The sequence below is a fragment of the Musca vetustissima genome, unplaced genomic scaffold, assembly GCF_032173495.1.
Source record: "Musca vetustissima isolate MV318-11 ecotype Yass unplaced genomic scaffold, APGP_CSIRO_Mvet_v1 utg14086, whole genome shotgun sequence".
In the NCBI taxonomy this organism is placed as follows: Eukaryota; Metazoa; Arthropoda; class Insecta; order Diptera; family Muscidae; genus Musca; species Musca vetustissima.
In genome coordinates this window covers 782,966-807,149 of record NW_026887531.1, presented here as the reverse complement: position 1 = coordinate 807,149, position 24,184 = coordinate 782,966, and the positions used below count along the sequence as shown (strand labels likewise).

Sequence of the window (24,184 nt, the reverse complement as noted above, 5' to 3'; positions counted from 1 at the left end):
AACGCAGGCATGGTTTTAAACAACTCCGAACGGATAGGTCTGTCGAATGCGGCTTTATAGTCGACGAACAGGTATATGAATATGTCGATGTATTTTTGTGGCTTTTCCAGGATTTGGCGCAGTGTGAACTTTTGGTCTATATTGGATTTCCCAGGTCTGGAGCCGCATTGATCCAAGCCGCTAAGATCCAATTATATTATTGACCATTGACTTCAGTCGTTCACACAGCACGCTTGATGCGATGGGTTGAAACCGAATTCCAGTATAGTGGGCACTTCTTGTATCCTTTATTGCACGGGGCACAGGATGCTGAGATTCCAATCAGTAGGTATGTATTCCTCTGGCCAAATTGCACATCAGGTGGTGTATGCTCCTGACCAGCTGCTTTATTGTCCTTCAGCCGATTAATTGCTTGGTTAGGTGGTATACAATATATATCGTCATCACCTATTGTTTCTGGCGTATCATCTTCACCGTTACTATTTGATACCAGAAGCTTTGCAAAAAGCTCCTTCCAGATCCTCAACACGTTGTCTGTATCTGTCACTAGGTTTCCTTCTGTATCCCTACAGGAGGAACTGCCTGCACAAAAGCCATCGGCTTGGTGGTTTTCTAGTTACGGGATTCATTCTGTTCATCACGATTTGCTCCTTTTTTAATTTGAAAGGAGGATATTTACCCTCTTGGAATTCGAACTGCTATTTCATAGCTATGTAAAAACCTCGAACTTATATTGACAATTTCACCTAATGCCAAATTATGGCTTTCAATATACTGAAATAATCATCGCGCAGAAGACAACGGAAAAGCCAATTACAATTGCTATCATTACTCTGAGGGAATTTGAAAGGGTTCATTTTGATGAAAGCCAAGGATATTTTCTCCGTGAATATCCAACAAAGAACACACAAAGAATACCTTCTATAGGTATTATGTTTATCAAATATTGGCCCTCTAAAAATCGATGATGCTCTACAGGCCTGCAAATGAAGAAAATTCCTTTTACAGGTCTTCTATTGGTAGAATATCTTTAATGGGACTATTATAGACCGATGATATTTTGACAGATCTTGAGGCTTTCAGTGTACTCCACTAACGTTAAACATATTTACATTTCTCTGTCGGTAAATATTTTCTTAACTGCGAATTCAGAGTAATATATTGCAGGCCCTATTTTTTTATTTGTTTATTTTATTTATTTTTTTTTTTCAAATCTCGTAGACGAAAAGGGACAATCCAAGAAAAATAAATGCAGTTTAAGATATCTCTCTTTGTCTGGCAATTACAATTACCCTCATTGCATGGAAAAAATAGGTGTTTATTTTTGATGGAAGAAAATAATATTCCCTGGATGGGAGACAGTCTGTACAGAAGTTCCTTCTACAATGAACATACCGTCAATAGGCATTATGTACACAAGATACAAGTCATCTAAAAATGAATATTCTCTACAGGCCTGCAATGAAGAACATTTTTTACCGCGTTCTCGACACCCTTATATGTGATATTTATCTATTTCATAAGCCCTAATTATGCCCAAAAAATCTCTGGCCCATAAGTAAATTAAATATTGAAATTCAGGTATGTATTCGCTTTATATCCGAACTTTTTTTCGAAATATTGACCTTTGACCCTTTTTGGTTATAAACCCCTCACAAACATTTTTTTAATCTTTATGAATTTATATAACCATTTCATATTTCGTTCATCAACCAACTCTGGCTACCTTTCTAATATTTCAACTATTCAAACTTCCGCCAATAATTTCATGCAAAAACCACAAAAATGTGGTAAATCAGAAACGATGGAAATTAGTTTAAATTAGAAGACCACCCAACAACTATGAATTATTGAAATATTTCTTTCAAATTCCAGCTAATTTATGAATAAACAACAATTAATTAAGCTATTTAACCACAGCCCAGAAACAAATTTCTTGCATAATTATTACCAATAAATAATTTTCAAAAAATGGCAACAATTTCAAAGATTTATAAATAATTAAAACATTTTGTCAGAATAACCACAAATAACAAGTATTTAAAAGGCTGACTCATTTTGGGAGAAATTTAATATCTCACTCCACATTAAATGTGAGAGATTTGAGATTTTATTTTAAGACCTATTTACTAATTTGAGCAACGTTATGTAGAATAATTATATATAAACTTCCCCTAATAGGAACGAGTCCTTCTACAAAAATAAAATTTCAACTTCATTGTCCAAATTTTGATTTTCATGCCCTTCCTAATTATCAATTTATCAAAACATTTTCCCACTGAAAAAATCAATTTAATGGAATCGCACTTGTTACAACCCGATCCATCATCATACCTCTACACCATTTGCAAAGAAGCATTAATTGTTACCAATTTTGTCAAGTCGTATCTTACAAATTTGCAATATCAAATGGGTGTTTTTTCTCGTTGATGTTGTTGTTGTTGCTGTAGCTGTTGTCTGAATTTATTAACGACAGTTACAAGCATTTAATTTACATTGAGCTGTGGCTTTATTTTGTTGACATCCACACACACACACACATCAGACATCAAACCGTTGGCTGTCTCTACCTTCGTCCGTTTTGACATATCTGATAATAAATTGGATCGTTAAGTATTCTGTAGTTTTTCATCGTTGCTGGCGTTGTTGCTGTTACTGTTCGTATATTAATTTATGCAGTGTTAATGTTAGTTATTGCTCCCCATTTTATTTATGCAAAGCGAGAGTTGGCTGAGACGGTTGAGAGAACACAGTCATCATCGCCAATATGTTTTGCAAATTTGTTGTTGTTGTACGGAACGTACGTACTTCGTCTTTGGCGTACGTGTCGTGTAGGCCTGTCTGTCTGTCTCTAGACGTGTGTGTGTGTAAGTGTATGTAATATTTAAAAAAACTTAATTCAGTTTGTTTAACTAAACATGTCAACACTTGCTTTACATAGCGCATAACATGACAATGGCTCTCTCGTTCCTGTTAAAATACAAAGCGCCGCTAATAGACAACAGCAGCAGCAACAACAACCGCACAACACCACACATTTATTTAAAAGATCAAAACCCAGCGATCAACACAACATCAACATCACCATACTACCATAATCATCGCGCAGACGGACAAGCCAAGAAAAATAAATGCAGCGTTTAAGGTATCTCTTCATAGTCTGGCAATTGCAATTACACTCATTACACGGAGAAAAATTAAAGGTAGATTTTAAATGGAAGATAAGGATATTCCCTAGGTAAAAGACACCCGAATACAGACAGCCGAATATCCTTCTATAAGGAGCATACCTTCAATAGGTCTTATGTAGACCAAATACTGCTCCCCTAAAGGCCGAAGATCCTCTACAGGCCTGCTATGAAGAAATTTCCTTTTAGAGGCCTTCCGTTGGTAAAAGATCTTCTGTGGGACTTCTATAGACAAAGCATATTTTTACAGGTCTTCTGTAGACTGAAGCAGGTCTTCAACAGACATACGACCCTCTACAGATCCCCGTATAGATAGACGATAGAAAACCATATATAATACTTCTCAAAACGAGGTCAGTTTACCTTTCTTCTATAGACAGTATATCGTCTATATATATAGAATACCTTATAAAAAAGACCTTTTAGAGATGTTCTTTATGCACAAGATCTTTTAGGGATCTACCATAAACAGCAGACCCAATACAGGTTTTCTATTGACGGAAGGCTTCTGCATACCTCCTATAGACAGAAGAACTTCTACAGGTGTTTTATAGACAGATGACATTCTATAGGTTTTCTCTAGACATAAGATATCACTTTTTATAGACATAGAACTTTCAACAGGCCTCCTAAAGACATAATACCCTATACAGATCTTCTAGCAAAAAAAAATCTTAGAGGTTTTACTACCCAAAAAACCTCCTACAGCCTTCCTACACACAGAATACCTTCTACAGATCTTCTGTAGACAGAAGGCTCTTTATGGGTCTACTATAGATATTATTCTCGAAATTTGGGTGGCGTGAGGGATAATAGATACCAAGCAACGGCTCTGATTGGCTGTAACATGGCGAAGTCCAGGCTTATCTTGATCCCTCTTTCATCTCAATTGTGGACACTGACCTCCCCGCCAATGAGTAAAACACAAAACCGAAGGTTTTGGTGCATGCACATCCTCCTGTAGAGATGAAGATGGAAACCGGTGACAGATACAAATAGCGTATCGAGGATCTGGAAGGATTCATTTTACCTATTTGTGGACTAAAAAGCCGCATTTGTGTTTAAAGCCATGTCTGCGTTTGGCATTCCTGCAAAATTAATACGGCTATGCAGGATAACTTTAACTGGTACAATGTCAGCAGTTAAAATCGGAAAGGAACTCTCGGAGCCTTTCCATACCGAACGAGGATTCAGACAAGGTGACAGTTTTTTGTATGACCTCTTTAACATCCTGCTGGAAAAGGTAGACTCGGACCAACTATGGAACTTGAAAACTACAGCTTCGAGGTAGTGGACGATTTTATATACCTCGGTACCGCCATAAACAAAACTAATAAAATTAGCTTTGAAATCCGGAGAAGAATAGTGTTGGCCAACAGATGCTACTATGGTCTGAGTAAGCAACTTAATGGCAAGTCCACCTCTCGCTAGACCAAACTCCACTCTACAATACGCTGATACTACCCATGCTGTTGTATGAATCTGAAGCTTGGGTACTTGCGCAAGCAGATGAAGTATCTCTTGGAGTTTTTGAGAGAAAAATTCTCCGGAAGATCTATGGGCCGATCTGCGTCGTCGGTGAATATCGCAGTCAAATGAACCATGAGCTATACCATCTATTCTTCGACAACGACATAATCAGACGTATCGAGCTGCAGCGACTACGATGGCTAGGCCATGTTGTGAGAATGGATGAAGATGCCCCCAACTCAAAAAACATATAAAAGCGAGCCAAGTGATGGTTCATGCAGAAGGAGAAGGCCACGAATCTGATGGAAAGAATACAATATCTCGGAAAATAGTCTTACAAATTGGATGAGATGCGCACAAGACCGATGGGCTTGGAAATTTAAGCTCGGCTTATGCAACAACCGTTCTTTCATAAGCTGGTTAAGAAAATTATAGTAATATAGATAGAAATCGTCTATAGAAATCCTATGGACAAAACAACTACCAGAGATATTCTATAGACCAAATGTCTTCTACAGGTTACCTAAGTAGAGAAGACCATCCATCTTTGCTTCAAATTCAGTTCTTTTCTCACTCGTAGGGTTTCATGGTAGACAACCAATAACTGGTTCTTTCTCCTCTCCCAATACAATGCTCAGCAATCTGCTTTTCGGGAGTCAGACCTTCTACAGGGCTTCTATAGATGAAGAACTTTCCACATAGATTCCATTGACAGAAAATCTTACACTCGTTTTCGACGGACAGAATACCTTCTACATGCGTCTGTAGACAGGCCTTCTATGGAGAGAAGCTGTTCTGAAGATCTTCGAGGGTCCTTCTACGAAGAAAATACTTTTTATAGGGTAGATAACAGACCTACTGAAAATCTTTAATAGACATAAGAACTTCCAACGGTCATCTATAGTAAGAACTTCAGTAAGTCTAATATAGATGGAAGTCATTCGAAAAATATTTGTTATTTCGGAAAATATTATAAAGTTAAAAGTTATATTGCTGGAGAGGTCGTCTATATAGATAGTGATGCTTGTGCAGATGTTCTATGAATAGACCTTCTGTAAAGATAGAAAGGAGACATTTAACAGGTCTTCTAGGCATAATAGATATTTTTCAAGTTTACGATCGATGGAAAACCTTCTAGTGGTCTTTGATAGCCGAATGTGCTTCTTCGGGCCTTTTGTGAAGTTCGTTGCCACACCAACATTTTTTCCCGTGCATTCACGTTATAGACCCCAAAAATAGCTGCAATTTATACATACATTTGTACCTATGTATTTCACTTTGACTGAAAATGAAAATGGAGTGACAGTACAGTGTGTGCTGTCCGATTACAAGTCTTTCCGTCTTTTTTCAGAAAAAATCAACAGAGAGAGAGTGTGTGCGATGCATATAAACAACAAGTGCAATGGAATGGATGATGATGTCTCCAGGTTTTTGGTTCGTTGTTGTTGTTTATGATGATGATCATGATTATAGCATGTTACTGAATAGTTGGGGACTGATGGATGGCTGGATAGATGAATGAACGAACGAATGGTGTAGTGGAATTGCTTGATCTTGATTTGGTTTCATTTATTTTGCACTGTTCGTTTTTTTTTCATATGGAACTGTGTTGTCAACACTGAATAATAATGAAGTTAATTTGTAACATTTGTATATCAACGGCAAGAGCAACAACAATAATAACATCCCATCAAATAGTCCAGTGTAGTAGTAACAACAATGATTTAACAATTTAAAATGTAGTCCAACGAAAATTACTTTTTTGCAGTGGTAATTTGAAGTCACTTGCAGATTTCTAGAGGAGATGGAAATGCAAAAATGTGAGACTTATTTTTTTTGTTTTTAGTTTTATGTTTCACCTTTCAAATGACAAATTTTCCATTCGGCCTGACATCCTAACAGTTTCCATGGTGGAATTGATTAACAAGATAAAGACAGCCAACATTTGTTGGAATGTAACCCTGAAGTTGAGGGAAATTCTAAAATTAAAGCAAATATTTTCACGTTTTGCGATTACGTTTTACCATGTTGTCGAAGATCTGCAATAGAAAAGGCTTACAAGGTATTACAGGCACTTTGAACCGATCCGTAGGCCAATGCGTGGTTTCTCGTTGATACATAGAAGACTGATGTTAGCTTTTATAACATAGAAATTATTTTTATATCGATATAAATGAGTTTATATACAAAAGACCCAAATTAGAATACCTTTTAGGCATAAAAGTTCCTGATAGAAAATTTTCAAAAATTAAAAGAAGACCTTTAATGTGTAGAAGGTCAAGAGATCGCCAAATCTCTATAAAATGTAAAACTTATATCATGTGTAGTATAGAAGATCTACATAAGGTCTGAATACGGAAAAAACTAAGAAAAGGTCATATTATAAATCTAACGCAAGGTTCATTAAAGAAAAACTACAATATGAAGGCATCTTTACTGTAGCATATCTCCTTGTAGAGGCAAAATAACTCTAGAAGAATTATTAACTAACGAAGACCCCTATAATCGACTTATATCCATAGAAAACAAAGACTTCTTGATATGGAATTTCTTCTAAAAGGCAGTTTTCTAGAAAGATATTTCCAAATACATATCAAGTTTCCCTTCCAAGGTGTATCCAGAAAAAACTAAGCTTAAAATTTTCGAAGTATGTATAAAGTCGATTCGGTTTGTGTCAAATACTATCGCGCAAGAGCTACGAATACCTGTATAAACAGGATCATTTACAGAATATTCTGGCTCAACACCATAAATAACGTAGAGCTGTGGAACGTAACGAACCAGGAACCCATACAAAAGCAGATCAAACGTAAGAAATGGCGATGGATTGGCCACACCTTAAGAAAAAAAGAGCAAAAACAATGGCAACTAACCGAGTAAAATGGCGGTGATTTGTAGAAACCCTATGTTCCCAAGAGGATTAACAGGAAAAAAATTAAGTGTCCATAACTGATCGAAGCAGCACATTTTTTATAAATGGGAGCGATATCAGTTATCGTCCCAGGTAAGAAAGAATTTAATTACGTGTTCAATATACACTCAACCCTCCCTCTATAGGTCTCCCATAGAATGAAGAACTTCCACAGACCTTTGTGCACAAAATTCCTTCTACAAGTTCCCTAAAGAGAGGAAACCGTCCACATATCTCCAAAATATATTTGTAAACCTTATGCAGAATGCATTGTACATATCTTATATAAACAATATAAGTTCAGTAGGTCTTCTATATACAGAACTTCTACTACAATCAGAAACCTTCTTCAGACTTTCTATAGAAAAAGGACTTTCTACATAGAAAAACATTGATACTGTTACTGACTTCTGCATTGTGTTATAAAATTCGCATATGTATTTTCCAAATTATTTCGATGCCAAATACAGTATATAAAACAAGTGTTAATATGATCAATACGCCCAACCAAGAAGTCCTGCTGTTGGTCTTCGAGGGATCTTCTATGAAGAAAATACTTTGTACAGGGATTGTATAAATAAGTTTTTCCATCTATCATATAAATATCAAAAAAGTTCCCTTTGGTCTATCTACAAAGGAGCTCTGAAGAGTTTTCTTAGAACTGCGATATTTCTTTTGGTTATATAAAATCCATAGAATATAAGGATCCCTCCGAAAGTCTCAGTAAATATTCTTCCATGTACAGAAGACCAGCAGAAGATCTTCTGTATACAACAATTTCGAGGTTGAGTTTTTTGCATACATGAGACCTCCTAGAAGGTTTTTTCTATAGAGGGCTTTCAGCCAGAAAAATCCATAAAAGGGCTGTTATATAGAGTAAGTGTGTAAGGTGTTCAGTTATTGACCAGAAATGCTTATTTGCTCTATTAAGAATCTTTGGAACAAAATATTAGATTAAGGAAAAATAAAATATGCACCGTTTTGTTGTATGATTTGTTGCCATTTTCAAGGTATCTTTTGGGAAATGTTACGACTGCCAACATGCCGGTAAACTTCGATCATTTCTCCGATTTTATTGACATTTTCGACGACCGACCTACCTGTGCGAGGTGCATCTTAACATCAAAAATTCCTGAACGGAATCTACGAAACCAAAATTGCACATAATTGACTGTTACAGTATCGGAACCATAAACACCATTCACAATTTTAACTGCTTGGCTTGTATTTTCGCATCTTTGTTCACTTCCATTTTTAACACCCGGTAACTTACAACTGAATTCACCAAACAAAAAACAGCAAAATATTTTTTTAACTGCGAAATATCACTCTTTCAAAATATCACTCTTTGCTATTTTTGATCGATACTTTACGATAAGTCTATCAATACAGTCATCTTTCGAAATAATAATAGATTTATTTTTCCCGAACCTTGTATGTTTAAAGAAAACCAGTCTATAGACAACATGCAGTAGGTCTTATGTCTGTAGTAGACCTTCTGTTGACAAAAGGCCTTCTGTCCTTCGTGAAATGTCTGAAAATCTACAGATCGGAAAACATAGAAATATTTATTTATGCAAAAATACATGCAAGTCATTTAGCAAAATTGCGTATAGGTTTTATATTGAAGGTGATCTCGAAGGTATGGTAAGCAAAATAAAAACTCAACCATTCACATGGGGGTTTCGGCTCATAGTCTAGATCTAGACATTTCATTCAATATGAAGGCTTTACTTGCAGTATTATAGGGTGAAGCAAATTAAAATGTTTAAAAGGACAATTTGTTGTTGGCTTCTGTTTTCTAATATTGGTCCTGCTTACGCATTCTATCTTTTCGAGTATTTTTGGACAAAAGCAAATATTAGAATTTGTTAACATGTCCAACAATTTTGTAACAGTCGAAAACCTAAAAATTTGTCATACGGACAATCCCTGCTACCGATAGTAGAAAATGCTGAATAATAATAGTTTAGAATTTTTGTAAAAATTCCATTAACACATCCGTATAATATATATGATCCATACATACAATTTAAATTGAAAAAATTAAAATAAAAGATTTCCACACAGCCAATGACAATTTAAAGCTCTTAAATTAATCACCTTAATAACGGATGACATTGATACACTTTCAAAAGTTAAGCAATTGGACAGCAGTACGAACACGCCGGACGACATGAAGCGCTGTGACAATTTAAGCAAATACTTGAACCCGAAATGTAAAGACAACTCTAATTTTGCCACTTCCAGAGGGAAGAACAATGACCAAAAAACAAAATAAACAAGACCAACAACTTTGGCCACAATAAAAAAATAATACGAAGAAGAAAAAACATTGCCTGGCAATCAATTTCACAGAACCAAAGCTGTGTGCAGTGAAACAAAAGACCAACTGGCCATTTCGAGGATATCTGTGAGTGGCTGTGTGTGTGTGAGAAAGAGAGTGGATTTGCGGCTATTGATATTCGTAATAAATTTCGCATTAGTTAACTAAGTTGGACATTTAAATTGTTACCCAATGACAACTGTGGTATTCCATTGGCCTGGAATGATGATGATGGTGGTGGTTGGTGCTAGTGATCAAGATGTGCAGTGGACTCTGTTGAGTTGAAGTCACCGCCATAGCGGCAAACGGCAGTAATGAGTGCAATTGAACCACCACCACCACCACTACTTGCCGGCTGAGCCATCCAAACATTACCGAGAATTGCAAACAGAAAGCAAGCTGACAGATTGACGTGACAACACAGCGTTGCACTAAAATGTAAAATGCTTCACTGCAATAATGAAGTTGAAGTGACGAGGATTGGGCTTTATGGAGGAAAAGGGAGAGGGGGAATTTATAAGGAGCACTGTTACCATTATTGTGTAGGAATTTTTACGACCAAAGTACGCGTTTGGGACCCCTTTTTCATAAATAAACCAAGCATTCAGAAGTACCGGCATGTTAGCAGTCTTAACATAGCCCAGGAGCTAAAAATCGACCATAAAACGGTTTTAAACCATTAACACAAAGCTGGATTCAAAAAGAAGCTCGATGTTTGGGTGTCACACCAATTAACAGAAAAAATAGGATGGATAGAAAATAAATGGTAGCCCCCATAATATGGTGCCCCCAATATGGGGATTTTTGACACGTTGGTTGTTGTTGTAACAGGTTGGCTGTTGATGAAAGTTCTTTCCTGAAAATGTTGATAGAAAAAGAAAGCGGAAGAAGGAAAAGGAAAATATATTAATTAATTATTAGGAATTCGGATTTGAAGAGGGTAGCCGGAGAAATTTTGCCATCTCTATTGGCTTCAGCCATAAGTCTATGGGCAATAGACTCGTAGGTTCGGACGGACAATAGAATAAATGGCGTATGTCGTGAGGGCTTTGCTGGCAGGAGGGACACCTGTTTAGGGTCCCGGGGACAATGCGCGCTCGATCTGTTGACGTCTGATGGAATGACGTCTTGGATGCCATCACAATAGCGCCTGAAGTCCTGGCGGATGTGTCGCGGAGGTGGATCTGCCATCACTGTGTGATGGTTAGGATTAAACGACAGATAGCATTTCAGCAGGAACTGTCTAGTCAATAATACATTATGCTGCTTGACTGACAGCATCCTGGTCTCCTCATGGAGGTGATCGACGCTCGTTATCTGGACAAAGCCGGTTGCAATTCGGAGTGCATTATTTTGGATTGTTTGCAAGGATCTCCATTGTGTGTCGCTAAGGAAAGAAGTCTAGACAATGTATATAGAGGCAGCATAATTCAGGATGGAACGTTACCAACGTTTCTTTATCCTTGCCCCATGAGGTGCCAGCCAAAGCTTTCAGATCCTTATTCCTAGCTTCCAACTTCTGGTTGATGTAGTTGGAATGCGAGGAGAAAGGAAGGAGGCTGTCGAAGACCACCCCAATACGTTGGTTGTAGTTTGGTATTGTGGGTTCTCATACCGGTATCTCCCAATCTTCGCAGTAAAAAATATTATTGACCCATGTCGCTATTCAAGGTCCTATCATAACATGAGTCCTAGGAGGCCCCATTAATTTTAGATCTTTTGATTGTCATCCTCATGGTGAAGGGTAAAAACGGTCGGTTGGAACTTAACATCGTGTTTACTTTTTTAAATATATTATATATTGTTTAGTTTTAAAATTTCATTTCCACAATTAACCCTTTGGAGGCCACATTGAAATACACTTAGTTATGTCTGCGCTAAGACAATTTAAAATGTATCTTCACTTCACATATCTGACTTGTGGACTTTCTCATTAAAATGTTTCAAGAAAAGCTGATCCGTGGAACAAATTTTCGAGCAAAGTTGGCTGAAATATTACGTGAACTTATTTTTCAAGAACCTGACGAGCCAAAAGCTTAGTTTTTTTTTCCAAGGAAAGAAGATCCATAATCATGGAGCACGAGACCACCTCCTCCATCAAGTCACATATATAAATTAATCCTATAAATTAGTCCTTAAAATTAAACATTTTACTCATTTGGATATAAAAATCATATCATATGGCAACCCTAGTCCCTTGTATCACCTATGTAATCCATGGTTAAACATGGTAATTTATGACCGCTAAAACATTTTGGTGGTTTGGACGTTTTTGGGATTTGTTCAGGATGGTTTTCATATGTGTCATGTGTAAGCAATTATAGTTGTCGCATTCTTAGCTTGATTTGTTTCAGTTCCATCTTATCCATATACGTGTGTGTGAGAGTCATCACGAAGGCTTTTGTAGGAAACTGTTGACACTTTACCTTCACAACTGAACACTGTCACACTCACTACCCGATGGCATTCGTCACCTTGCCATCTGGACTCCCGCAACAAAAAACAAATGCAATTTTTATTATTGGCTAAAGGGTGTCGTTAAACTTTACATCGAACATTCCGCCAACAATGGGTGAGTGTGTCAAAGCCACGCCAGCGGCTTCTTTATTTCAACTTTTTCGCTCCAAAAAATCATCAACTTTGTTACGATCCTCTAATCGTTGTGTGTGTTTCTGTTTTTTTTTTCTTTTGTGGGCCATTTGGAATTCAACAACTTCTTCGTTCGCCGTTGTTCAATGATCGGCTTCTGAGGTATGTCGTCAGCCTGGCTTCCCGTCAACGTTTCATTGTAAACCTGGCCATAATTTATTTAAATTGACAGCATGGATGCTCATTTTAAGCGCTATTCATCAGGTTTTATTATGCAACTTGATGGATGATGTGGTTTTGCTCAAATGACTATCGGCGATTATGGGAGAGGCGAACGGTACAGTGGCAAAGCTCTACTACCTCCCTGCCACGCCAATAGTATAAATATATTGCAAATTGTTGCAATAATTAGTTAAAACTACAAACGTCCCCACATTATGTATAGCTGGATGAATGCCTGCTTGGGATTGCATCTGGCATTCAATGAGGATGTACGTCAAACAAATAGAAAAATCCTCCATTATGATGGTTTCCTCCTTTGCTGTTTACTGCTGCTGCAGACGGTACTGCCTGCCCATCCATCCACCATTCATGATGACATATTTGAGTGTCTGTTCGCTCATCAAAGCAGACACATGGTTGATATAGTCTGGATATTAGGAATTAATTAATATAACGTAAATTTAATTGCCCACTTGAGAGATGTTCCGTCATAATTACAACTGGTAGAATGATGGTGGTATTCAATGATTTCGAAATTATCTATTGGTCTGTATAAAAAATACTGATCCTAATTAGGTCAGCTTAAATTATGTACGAGTAGCTTAATTACTGCAAAAAGGAAATCTCTAGAGAAGAAAGAATATATTTTATAGATAAATCAAACAATCAGAAGAATCAAACAATTCCGAAAGTGTTGTCAATGTCGGGATTTCTGTTTTTTAAGAATACAATTCATAAAACTTTAAATACATATTTCTTGTCAGAGTTTGTGAAAAAATAACATTAATTACTTGCACGTTGGTGTTGTGTGTCATTGGAACAGTAATATATATTGAGCATTTATATCGAAATAATTTGGAAAACTCATATGTGAATTTTTAAACAGCAATGCAGAGGTCGGTAAGAGAGTCCGAAATAAAGAATCAATGGAATGCAAAACCAGTCTCAATGGAGTGAGTGAAAGGTTCACTGTTGTTGACAACAAGAACAGTACTCAATAAACGATTGCAAAAACAACAACCACCAAATAAGGGTAGAATTGTAGTGTTTTTTCCTTGGGGGTATGCATTTGTTTTTGTCAAAAAATGAGTGTAAAAATAAATAAGTAGAGCGAATTAGGAAAACAGTTGTGATATTAATGAAATGTATAAAAGCTGGCTTTTTCGTGATTATTTTTTTTATACATACGAAGTGGTAAAGCGAGGTGGGAAAAATTAACTATAAATAATATTAGGTTGGGGGAAAAATCCATTATTTTTATATGCATTATAGGACTTTATTTAAAATGCTTTGGAATGACCGATATGCACCGTTTTTGTATAATTTGTTGCCATTTTAAAGGAAACTTCATAATGCCCCTCTCGTAGAAGTCCAGCTCTTTATTTGGAAAAAACTCTTGTAGTCGATTTTCACAATCCTCCCCAGATACCACTTTTTTATCATCGATACTAATAAAAGAGTAAAGTGATTGACTGACTGACGCCCAGACGAAACGGCTGAAGCTAGAATCTTAAAATTTTGGGTGAGGGTCACTCTTGGTCCATATGTGACAGATAAGTCTGGGTTTTTGGAAATTCGTAATAGAACGGTACGATGGTCGCTGATGGGGTGTAGGATAGATGTACCAAAGGGTTTTTGGGAATTCGAACTATAACTATCCGAAAAGTACTAAAATATACTTCATTTGGTACAATTTCGTAGCATGTGAATGGATAGAGTTAAAAACTTGAAATTTGGAATGCGAATTAGGGTTGAGATGTAGAGTTTATTTATGGAGATGGTTTTGAAAGCGTGTAGTCCTGTGTACGAAAAGTACTATATGGTACTATATTTGGTGCAAATGTAATTTGGAGATACAAATCGAGCTGGAATTTGAAATTAACATTACCGTCGGATTGTAGGAATAGGATATGTACGTAGTTTTTGACATTTTTTACTTATGTAAACGAAAAGTACTAAATCGTACTAAATTTGGTACAATTTGAATTTTAAGTGAACCAATAAAGCTAGAATCATGAAATTTGGAGTCAGGATCATTGTTGAGGTTTAAGATTGAGTCATGTAGGAAGTTTTAGAAGTTTGTACTAATGTGTACCAAATTTGGTACAATTAAGTTGCGGATGAAGCGATAGAGTTGAAATAAGAATTGGGGTATGTAGGAAGTTTTGGAAATTGCTACGACTGCGTAATAAATTTGGTACAATTTGAATTGTGTGTGAAAGTTTTGGAAATTCGTACTACGATAAATTTGAGTTTAACCAATAAATTCCTGAAATTTGAATTTGATCATTGTGGGGATCACTGTTGGGGGTATTGGTTTTGTTGGTTAAGTTGGAAGTTTTTGAAATTTGTACTACTGTGTACCAAATTTGGTACAATTTAAGATGTGGAGAGTTGGAGTCCTGAAACTAAGATTTAGGAGCATTGGTGGGGTGTGGGTTTGGTTTAAGTAGCAAGTTTTGGAAATTCGTACTACTGCGTACTAAATTTGGAACAATTTAAATTGTGAGTTAACCAATAGAGTTAGATTCCTGAAATTTGAATTTGGAATCATTGTGGGGATGTAGGATCGGGTTTTGTTGGCTGGTAAAGGATGGTACTTGTGAAAATCATGTGTGATAAATGGAACTAAATTTGGACAAATTTGGATTTGGATGAACCTTTAGAGCTCGAATCATGAAATTTGGTACTAAATGGTACTCAAATTTAATTTTTTAATACCATAGTCATTATCATGGATTTTTAAAATATTTGTCCATAGAAAAATATTTTAAAAATTGCACAAGGTCTATAAGAATCATATGCATGGATTTTTTATTTAAATATTTTGACAGGGATTATTTATAAAAAGTTATATTGACGAGTATTTTTTTTACTTTTTGATAAGAGCTATCACACACCTAAAACCAAAAAACCCCCTTTCACACATTCTTTTATTTCCAAAAATGTTTCATAATGGTATTAATCACCAAAATTTAAGGAATCCCCCTGAAAATTACTAAGACCGACTCATTCTGCAAATGGAGTTTCCCCCGCTCCCAAAAAAATTCATTACTTATTCACACGAGTAAACATTTGCCATTGTCAACTACAAAAAACCTAACAAACTACCGATAACAACTTAACGCCATTAGCAAACAGCAACAACATCAGCAAAAACTCTCGAAGTGTGTGTGAAAAAAATTGTCGCATTTTGAAGAGCTGACAGGTTAAGTGTCAAATTGTAAAAATAACAACAACAAATAGAGTTAAGCTAAACATGTCACAGGTGTTTGCAAATACTGACACACGTAAACACTCACACACACACACATTTTTAAACAGAGATAGTAAAATAGTCAAATATTGGCTATTACCCATCCCGTTCCTCGCTACTCCTCTACGCATTTATGTGTTCCATGTCCACGTAATAACGACCACTTCGACGACAACTACTATTTAGTTGTTAAATACTGCTAATTACCCATTGAATAGATGTCGTTTAGATGTTGTATTTGTATTTACTGGAACAATAGCAACAACAACGACAGTGACGCCATTGCTGACTTTAAGAGCCGTTTCAACGTGCAGGTATTACTCCAACCGTTAAAAATATCTTTAAACAGGGAATCCGAAACAATAAGTCAATTATGCTGCAAATGTTTAGTGTAGTTGTTTGTATTTACTTAGTGATGTCCAGCAAACAATATTGCAGGCATTTTAAAAGTCATTAAGGGAAAGGAAATCTTCAAGGGATTTTATGGACATATGACCCTGCAAAAGTTCTTTAAAGATGAAAGGACTTCCAGGATGGACTTTAAGAGGAGTCATTAAAAAAATTGAACATCAGCAAACAATATTGGAGGCATTTTAAAAGTCATTAAGGGAGAGGAGATCTTCAAGGGATCTTTTGAAGAAAAAATGGTTTAAAGGGATTTTATGGACATATGACCTTGCAAAAGTTCTCTAAAGATGAAAGGACTTCCAGGATGGACTTTAAGAATCATTAAAAAAAATTGAAGATCAGAACATACAAAAGCAGGAATTTGTTACAAATATTTGTTAAGGATCAATAATCCATAGCAGTGAATTTTTTAGTATGTAGTTTTTGAAGGACCAAATAGCTTTCTAAAGCCTAGCAGATCCACAAACGTGAATTTTTTAAATATAATTTTTCCAAGGACTAACAGAGTCATAAGCCTGGATTTTTCAAATATAATTTTCCAAGGTTTTAACAGAGCCATAAGCTTGGATTTTTAAATATAATTTTATATATTATATCCAAGATGAGTGGTTGACCTTTAAATTGATACCAATTATATTGTTGTCAACAATGGATGTGGGAGTTACACCTAAATATTTGTCACAGGTATTATGTCTTTGTGTAGCATTATTTATTAAATTATGTCTAGAGACAACCATAGTTATGATCGCTTTGAAATGTTCCATGAGGTTCCAGTTATGGTCAAGGACAACACTTATAATTTTCGGTGATGATCAGATAATAATTTTGGAATGAAGTGGGCCGAAAACTTTTTTTTGTGTTATTTTCGAGTCGATCTATAGACCACAAATGAAAGCCGAACATGACAACACAACCCACGGTATGGAGGGAATCTATTTAGGACAATAGACTTTTATACTGAAACATACTATGTATATATTCGGAAAATATATCAGTGTGAGGAAGAGGAGCTGTTTACCTCTAATCTGGCAAGAAGGCGCAAATATCACGAAATATTGCCTAGGCTCGGAATAAACATCCGCAGAAAATTTGAGTTCCGTGGTAGTTGTGTAGGGTATCGTATGGTCGGCCCCGTCCGACTATACTGCTCCGCTCACTGGTTTTGTCTGTTTTTCAGGTCGCTCTAAAGGTCACAATTATTAGCCGAACACCACGAAATTTCACACCAGGAAGGGAATATGGCCAAAAGATGAAGATCGGCCAATATTTAGCTGATCTAATGGACCCAGACTGTTATGTAAAAAATTACAAATACATATATTTACTCCTGAAAGACATAGATCCGAGAAATTGATGGTATATCCAAAAGTAGTGGTTTACCTTTAAATTGATACCAATTATTTTGTTGCACGTACTCGGATGTGGGAGTTATAAGTAAATATTCATGATATTGTTTAGTATTATTACTACCTCAATAGAGGGCACAAGTTCCGGTTATGGTAAAGGACGACACCTATAATTTTCGGCGATGTTGAGATGGTAATTAGGGCGTGCAATTTACCGAAAACTTTATTTTTGTCAAATTTTCTAGTCGCTCTAGAGGCCATTATTATATTATCACATATTTTACATAGTGAAGGCGATTCGACCAAATACTCAGAACGGCTGTGAGAACCTAAAGTGAGGCGTAAATATTCACCATGGGAAAACAAGATTTGGAAAATATGCCAAGAGGATACAAATATCGCGAAATATTGCCCAGGCTTAGAATAGAACCACAGAAAGTTTTTCGAAGGACTAATAGAGCCATAAATATGATTTCCAAGAACCAATAGAGCCATAAGCCTGATTTTTTTGAACCGCAGGATGTTAGATTTTCGTCGTAGTTGTGTGGGGTTTTATATGGTCGACCCCGTCCGACTATTCTGCTCCTCTCATTGTTTTTAACATTTTTAAGGCCTTGAATTTTTGTATAAATATTTTTCTATGATTATCTACAGAAATATGACTTCCTATTGGTCTTCTGTAGACCGAGGAGGTTCTTCATCTGCCACAAATAGGTCTTGATGGGCCCATTGTTTGTTGGGTTACCACAAAGTACCTGTATTAAATTTACTCCATTATTTGTGTGGGGATATTAACTAGAAACAACAACAACAAAAGTACACAAACAAACGAACAAAACAATAGAGAATTGTCAAAAGTGTCAGTATTTAAGTCAATGTGTCATCTACTGGTAAAAGTGAATGAATGACAGTTATCAAGATCGATGACTTGTCTCACTTGTCTTGACTTGGTTATTGTTGTTGTTGCTGGTGCAGTTATCGTTGTTATTGTTTAACTAGTATTGGTAACATATATAATTACAAATTCTCACGATTATCTTTTTGTTTAGCATTCATACTGTAGATTTTTTCCCTTCCAGCAATCTCCACTTTCCGAATGTGTGGAAAGGAGGAGGAGGAGGGGGTTTTGTGAACAAAATCAAACATTGTTGTTAACATGGCCATTAGTGTTGGCTGGCATTATTGTTATTGCTGCTGTTGTTGTTATTATGTTAGAAACTATTGCCATTTTAAATGAATTGTTTTTTCTTGCCTGAAACAACATTCACAGTAGATATGCAAATGAGAGTGAGAACGTGACAAATGTCAAACAACTGTCACTTAATAGTGTTTATTAACACAAATAAGCCCCCACACTTATCGAAGACAACACAAAGCTGAAGAAATAAAACAAGACACATAACAAGGCACAATGTTAAATGACACTGACAGGTGGCCCATTGTCTTGAATTAATATTGCCAAAGGAATCATAATAACAAATAACCATGATTGATTGATCGGTTACCTTGAGAAGGTCGTAGGAAAAATAAATCGTAATATGGTAACACTGAAGATCGTCGAGGCGCTTATTCTCTTCTTTTTTACGCCTGGCGAACTATGTGTCTAGGTATATCATGTTAGCATGATAGGAATCTCGTTCTATTCCCTAAAGAGGGGATACGAGTGGACAGTTAGACCATAATTATGGTGCATCGATGTTGAGGTGCATTCACAATACTGATTTATTCTTCCTGATGGGGTATAGCAAATTGTATTCCTAAAATTTCATGGAGAAGGATATCTCTGGTTTAGCATGTAAAGGCAATAAGTCCACATACTAAAAAGATAGACTTAGCGCCGATATTCATCACCACAAAACAAGATCTGAGATAACTTTATCGATATATTTTTACTTATTGAACATGTCTGTATCAAAATCTCAATTAATAGAAAAAGTGTACTTATTGTCTTTTTACGTTAAGACAGCGATATATATTTCTAAAAACTCGAAACTCATTCTATATTCGTTCCTTCTTCTTTCTCATTACAGATACCCGCGAAACGGGCTTTGTTAATGCCATTACAGCGGCCGGTGTCACCTATGCTGTAACGAAAGCCTGTACCTTGGGCAATCTGGTGGAATGTTCCTGCGATAAGAGTCATTCACGTCGAAATGGTGGTCAACCTCAGATGGTTAATGCTGCGACAGCTGTAGCCGCATTGGAAAAACAACAGGCCGTTTTTGAAAGAAATTCCACACGAAATCCTCTGCGAAAGGGGAATGGTAATCGACGACGGAGGCTGTTGAAAAATTTAAAATTTCCCGAAGGTGAATGGGAATGGGGTGGTTGCAGTGATAACGTGAATTTCGGATTTCGTCATTCGAGAGTATTCTTGGATTCGAAATATCGTCGGAGAAGTGATTTTCGTACTCTGGTCAAGCTGCACAATAATATGGCAGGACGATTGGTGAGTAGAAGTTTTTAAATAAAAACACAATACTTTTTTTCACAATGCAACAAGATTTTGGGGGTTTCCAAAGACCTATTCGGCTTGAAGAATTCGCCATAGGTCAAAGTTGGGAGATACGGCATGATCATTTCTTTGCTGGCGGTCATATTATACTTGAAGATATAGCTTCATATCTCGATTTGTACTAACTTCATGTGAAGAACCGGTTTTCTGATTGTTGAACCGGATGTGGCATGTCAAGAACCGGTTTTCTAAATTTTTGAACCGGATATTCAGATAATGAAAATAATTGAACCGGTTTTATTATCTGAATATCCGTCGCATTTTCGGTATCTTGAAGTATTTAGGAGCATTATTACCTTGTCTGTAATAAATCCTTCCCAGGGTTCTTGGGGTGAGAAATATAACTTTGCTGTAAATTTTCGATATGAATACATGAGAGAGCCTCAAAACTAAATGTTCGAGATTTAAAATATATTAGCCGCATTTACTTACTTAGCTGGCTTGTGACAGCACGGTTCTTTCATAAGCCAAGCGCGTCGGACCTGTGCGCATGATTTCAAAGCTTTCCAGTTTTGTATATCTGGCTCGGTAGACCTTCCGGAGATATATAAAATCGTTCACTACCTCGAAGCTGTAGTTTTCAAGTTTCACAGTTGGTACGAGACTACTGGACGTCTTGCGCGTTGATACCATCAGCTTGGTCTACACGCCATTTATTGACCCACTTTGCCAGACTCGAACGAATTGAGAGTTCAAAGGTGGATGTTACCGCTTATGTCGATTTGGTCGGCTAGTAACATATGCTGTTTGTTTGGTGGTTTTAGATCTGGCGCAGATTGAAAATCTGGTCAATGGTGGATTTGCCAGGCCTGAAGCCGCATTGGTTTGGTCCAATAATATCATTGACCATTGGCATCAATCGTTCACACAGCACGCCGGATAGCACTTTATATGCGATTGAAAGGAGACTAATTCCTCTACAGTTTTTTGTTCAGGGGATACAGGATGCTGATGTTCCAATCATTGGACACGCATTCCTCTAGCCAACGTGTACTAAACTGCTGATGCATGCTCCTGACCAGCATCTGACCACCATTATTGAATATTTCGGCTGGTAATCCATCGGCTCCTGCTGCTTTATTACTCTTCCGCCGTTTGATTGCTTTTCTGATCTCATCTTGGTTAGGTGGTATACTCTATATACGTCATCTCTTATTGGTTCTGGGATATCTTCTTCACCGCCACTATTTGATACCAGAAGCTTTGCTGAATGCTCTTTCCAGATCCTCAACACTCTGTCTGTATCTGCCACCAGGTTTCCTCCTTCATATCTACAGGATGTCTACACCACCTTCGGTTCGGTGTTTTACTAGCTGGTAAAATTTCCGGACTTCGTTCTGACTCTTGTGCATCTCGATTAGCTCACGCTTTTCTTGTTCTTTCTGCTTTTGTGCTTCTATATTCATATCTTGACAAGGAGTGGATACGTTGAGCGGCGTAGGCGTCTGCTATCTGTTGTGTTTGCAGCTTTTCGACGTCAAGATTCCGTGTTACATTTAATCTACATGAGGACGGGTCCGAATCGATATTCGCTTCTCCAATCGACCGAAAGTCTAATACACTGAATGAATGCCTTCCGTCTATCACAACATGTTCAATTTGATTTCTCGTTGCTTGATCAGGAGAAATCCAGGTGGCCTTGTGTATATCGAGATGCTTGAATCTGGTGCTGCCGCGAAGTCAATCAACCTCATGCCGTTGTCGGATGTGTCTTCATGGAGGCTGAATTTTCTGACGGTGGAGCCAAAATATTTAGCCGCATTTGTTGTTCCAAATTAGGATTCCGGGTCCCAATGAATAAAATACGACTTCGTAAAAAATATTCAATAGAGTTCCATGCTTTTACAGTGTCCCCCATATCCATCTAGCCTGATATCTTTCTTTTATTAGAGGTTCAAATATCTCCTGATAAATAATTTAAAATCCATGTCATCCATGACCCGATAGATTTAAAGAGGTTTTAATATACCCCTCAAATTCTACTTCGTGGCTCGGTTGAACATTACGGCATTTTTTTCATCATTTTTGTCAGTATATATAAATATTAAAGGCTAAGGACTGATGCTTCCTGATTTGTTCTATAAAATTAACAAATACATATTTTGTACAACATTATTTAACTAATATTTATTCTATATTCCAGGCCATACGCGATTCAGTTCGACTAGAGTGCAAATGTCACGGCCTGTCCGGATCATGTACCGTAAAAACCTGTTGGCTGAAAATGCCCTCATTTCGTGAGGTAGGCAATCGGCTGCGGGAAAAATTCGATTCAGCCTATAAGGTGGTGCTGCGAAATGATGGCAACAGTTTTATGCCAGAAAGTGAATACGTCAAACCACCCTCGAAATATGATTTGGTCTATTCCGATGACTCGGCCGACTTTTGTGCACCGAATATTCGAACCGGTTCATTGGGTACACAAAATCGTGAATGTAATGCCACATCACTGGGACCTGATAGCTGTGATCTGTTATGCTGTAATCGTGGACATCGACATCACATTGTCTCCGAATGGGTTAATTGTAAGTGTGTCTTCAAATGGTGCTGCGAGGTGACGTGTGAAAAATGTCTTGAAAAACGGGAAATTAATACGTGTCTGTAGGGTTTAGCTTCGAAAACTTTTCCATCCATGACTTAATATCTTAAAACACAGTACTCAACATGAAAATCCACCCTCCTCCCACATAAGTACACCTCTATATGTTAGTAGTATTCTTTTTTTATTCGAGATGATAAAACGCAAAGCTTTCCATTGCGTGTGATAATTGTGAATTTAATTTATTATTAATTAAAAATAGATTTTAACATTTTTTTTCGGTAAGGACAAATTGCAGATCTAGTATTTAGTTTTTAAGTAAGTGTTAAGGGGGAAATTCAAAATATATAAATTCGTATAACCTCAAAAGTGAACCATTGTAACTTTTTTCCTTTTTTCCGTTAGCGGTAAAAATCTTTACATTGTAAAATTCGAATTTAAATTTACATATTTTTAAATATACACTTAATTTTGGCCGCAAGAATTGATTCGTTTTGAAAAATTCCCATTAGGATGGATTCATAAAAATCTAGTTTAAGTAGGGGCCTAACATTAGATAAAATAATTGTATCAACAACAATTTGTGAATGTATTAACGTGATAATAACTATAGACGAATTTCAATGCTAGTTTTTAAGTTTTTGACTTAATTCATAACACTTAATGTATTTTTAGACTTAAACATAATATAATTTACGAATAATTTCTCTATATGTGTTTAGCTGTATTTTAGTCATCATCACTTGAAATGTAAATAATTTTATAAATATTTAACAAAACAAAAAAAAGATAACTAAAATAACCACTTTAAAAAATAGAAGTATATGTTACACTCATTTGAAATAATGTGTGGAGGTAAGTACTTACATTGATTGTGGCAGTAGTTCCATATTTACCAAGGATTGGTGTACCTGGAACGAAAATGAAAAATTAATGATTATAAAAATGCCAATACAGGGATATTTTCGGCAAGCCCGAACGTTTATATACTCTCCACAAAACTACCTAAAATCGCTCAGGACGCTTATTTGGGGGCTAAGACGAAACATGGACATACATTGTAACTGTTATTTGGTTATTTATATTCTGAGAAAGCCAAAAATGGGACGAGGTCTTAATTGGAGAGTTTGTTAAAAACTAGAAATGTCAGATTACAGCCCGAGATTACAAAATATGGGAGGTTTAGCTTATATGGGATCGATATATCCCAATTTAAAATCAAGAGACCGACGGGCGTAGCTAAATGAACGTAGGGTATTACTTTGTTCAACATGAATTAATTATATGACGAATATTTCTAGAGGGGGATATAGAAGCCTAAAAATATTAAAGAAGGAATCGTAAATAATAATTTTGTGATTTTTGAAGTTATTACTTGACCGAACTTTCTGACAAGCAAGGCTCATATTAGTTT

General features: G+C 36.4%; 1 protein-coding gene across 1 annotated transcript in view; it reads left to right on the top strand.

Annotated features, from left to right (window-relative positions):
* LOC133335087 (protein Wnt-6) overlaps positions 1 to 22,836 on the top strand; it is a 60,234-nt gene extending 37,398 nt beyond the window's left edge. Inside the window, exons 3-4 of the mRNA XM_061543391.1 lie at positions 19,747 to 20,165; positions 22,375 to 22,836. Coding sequence (XP_061399375.1) covers positions 19,747 to 20,165; positions 22,375 to 22,836 — 881 coding nt within the window. The remainder of the gene's footprint in view (positions 1 to 19,746; positions 20,166 to 22,374) is intronic.
* Positions 22,837 to 24,184: the final 1,348 nt, after the last annotated feature.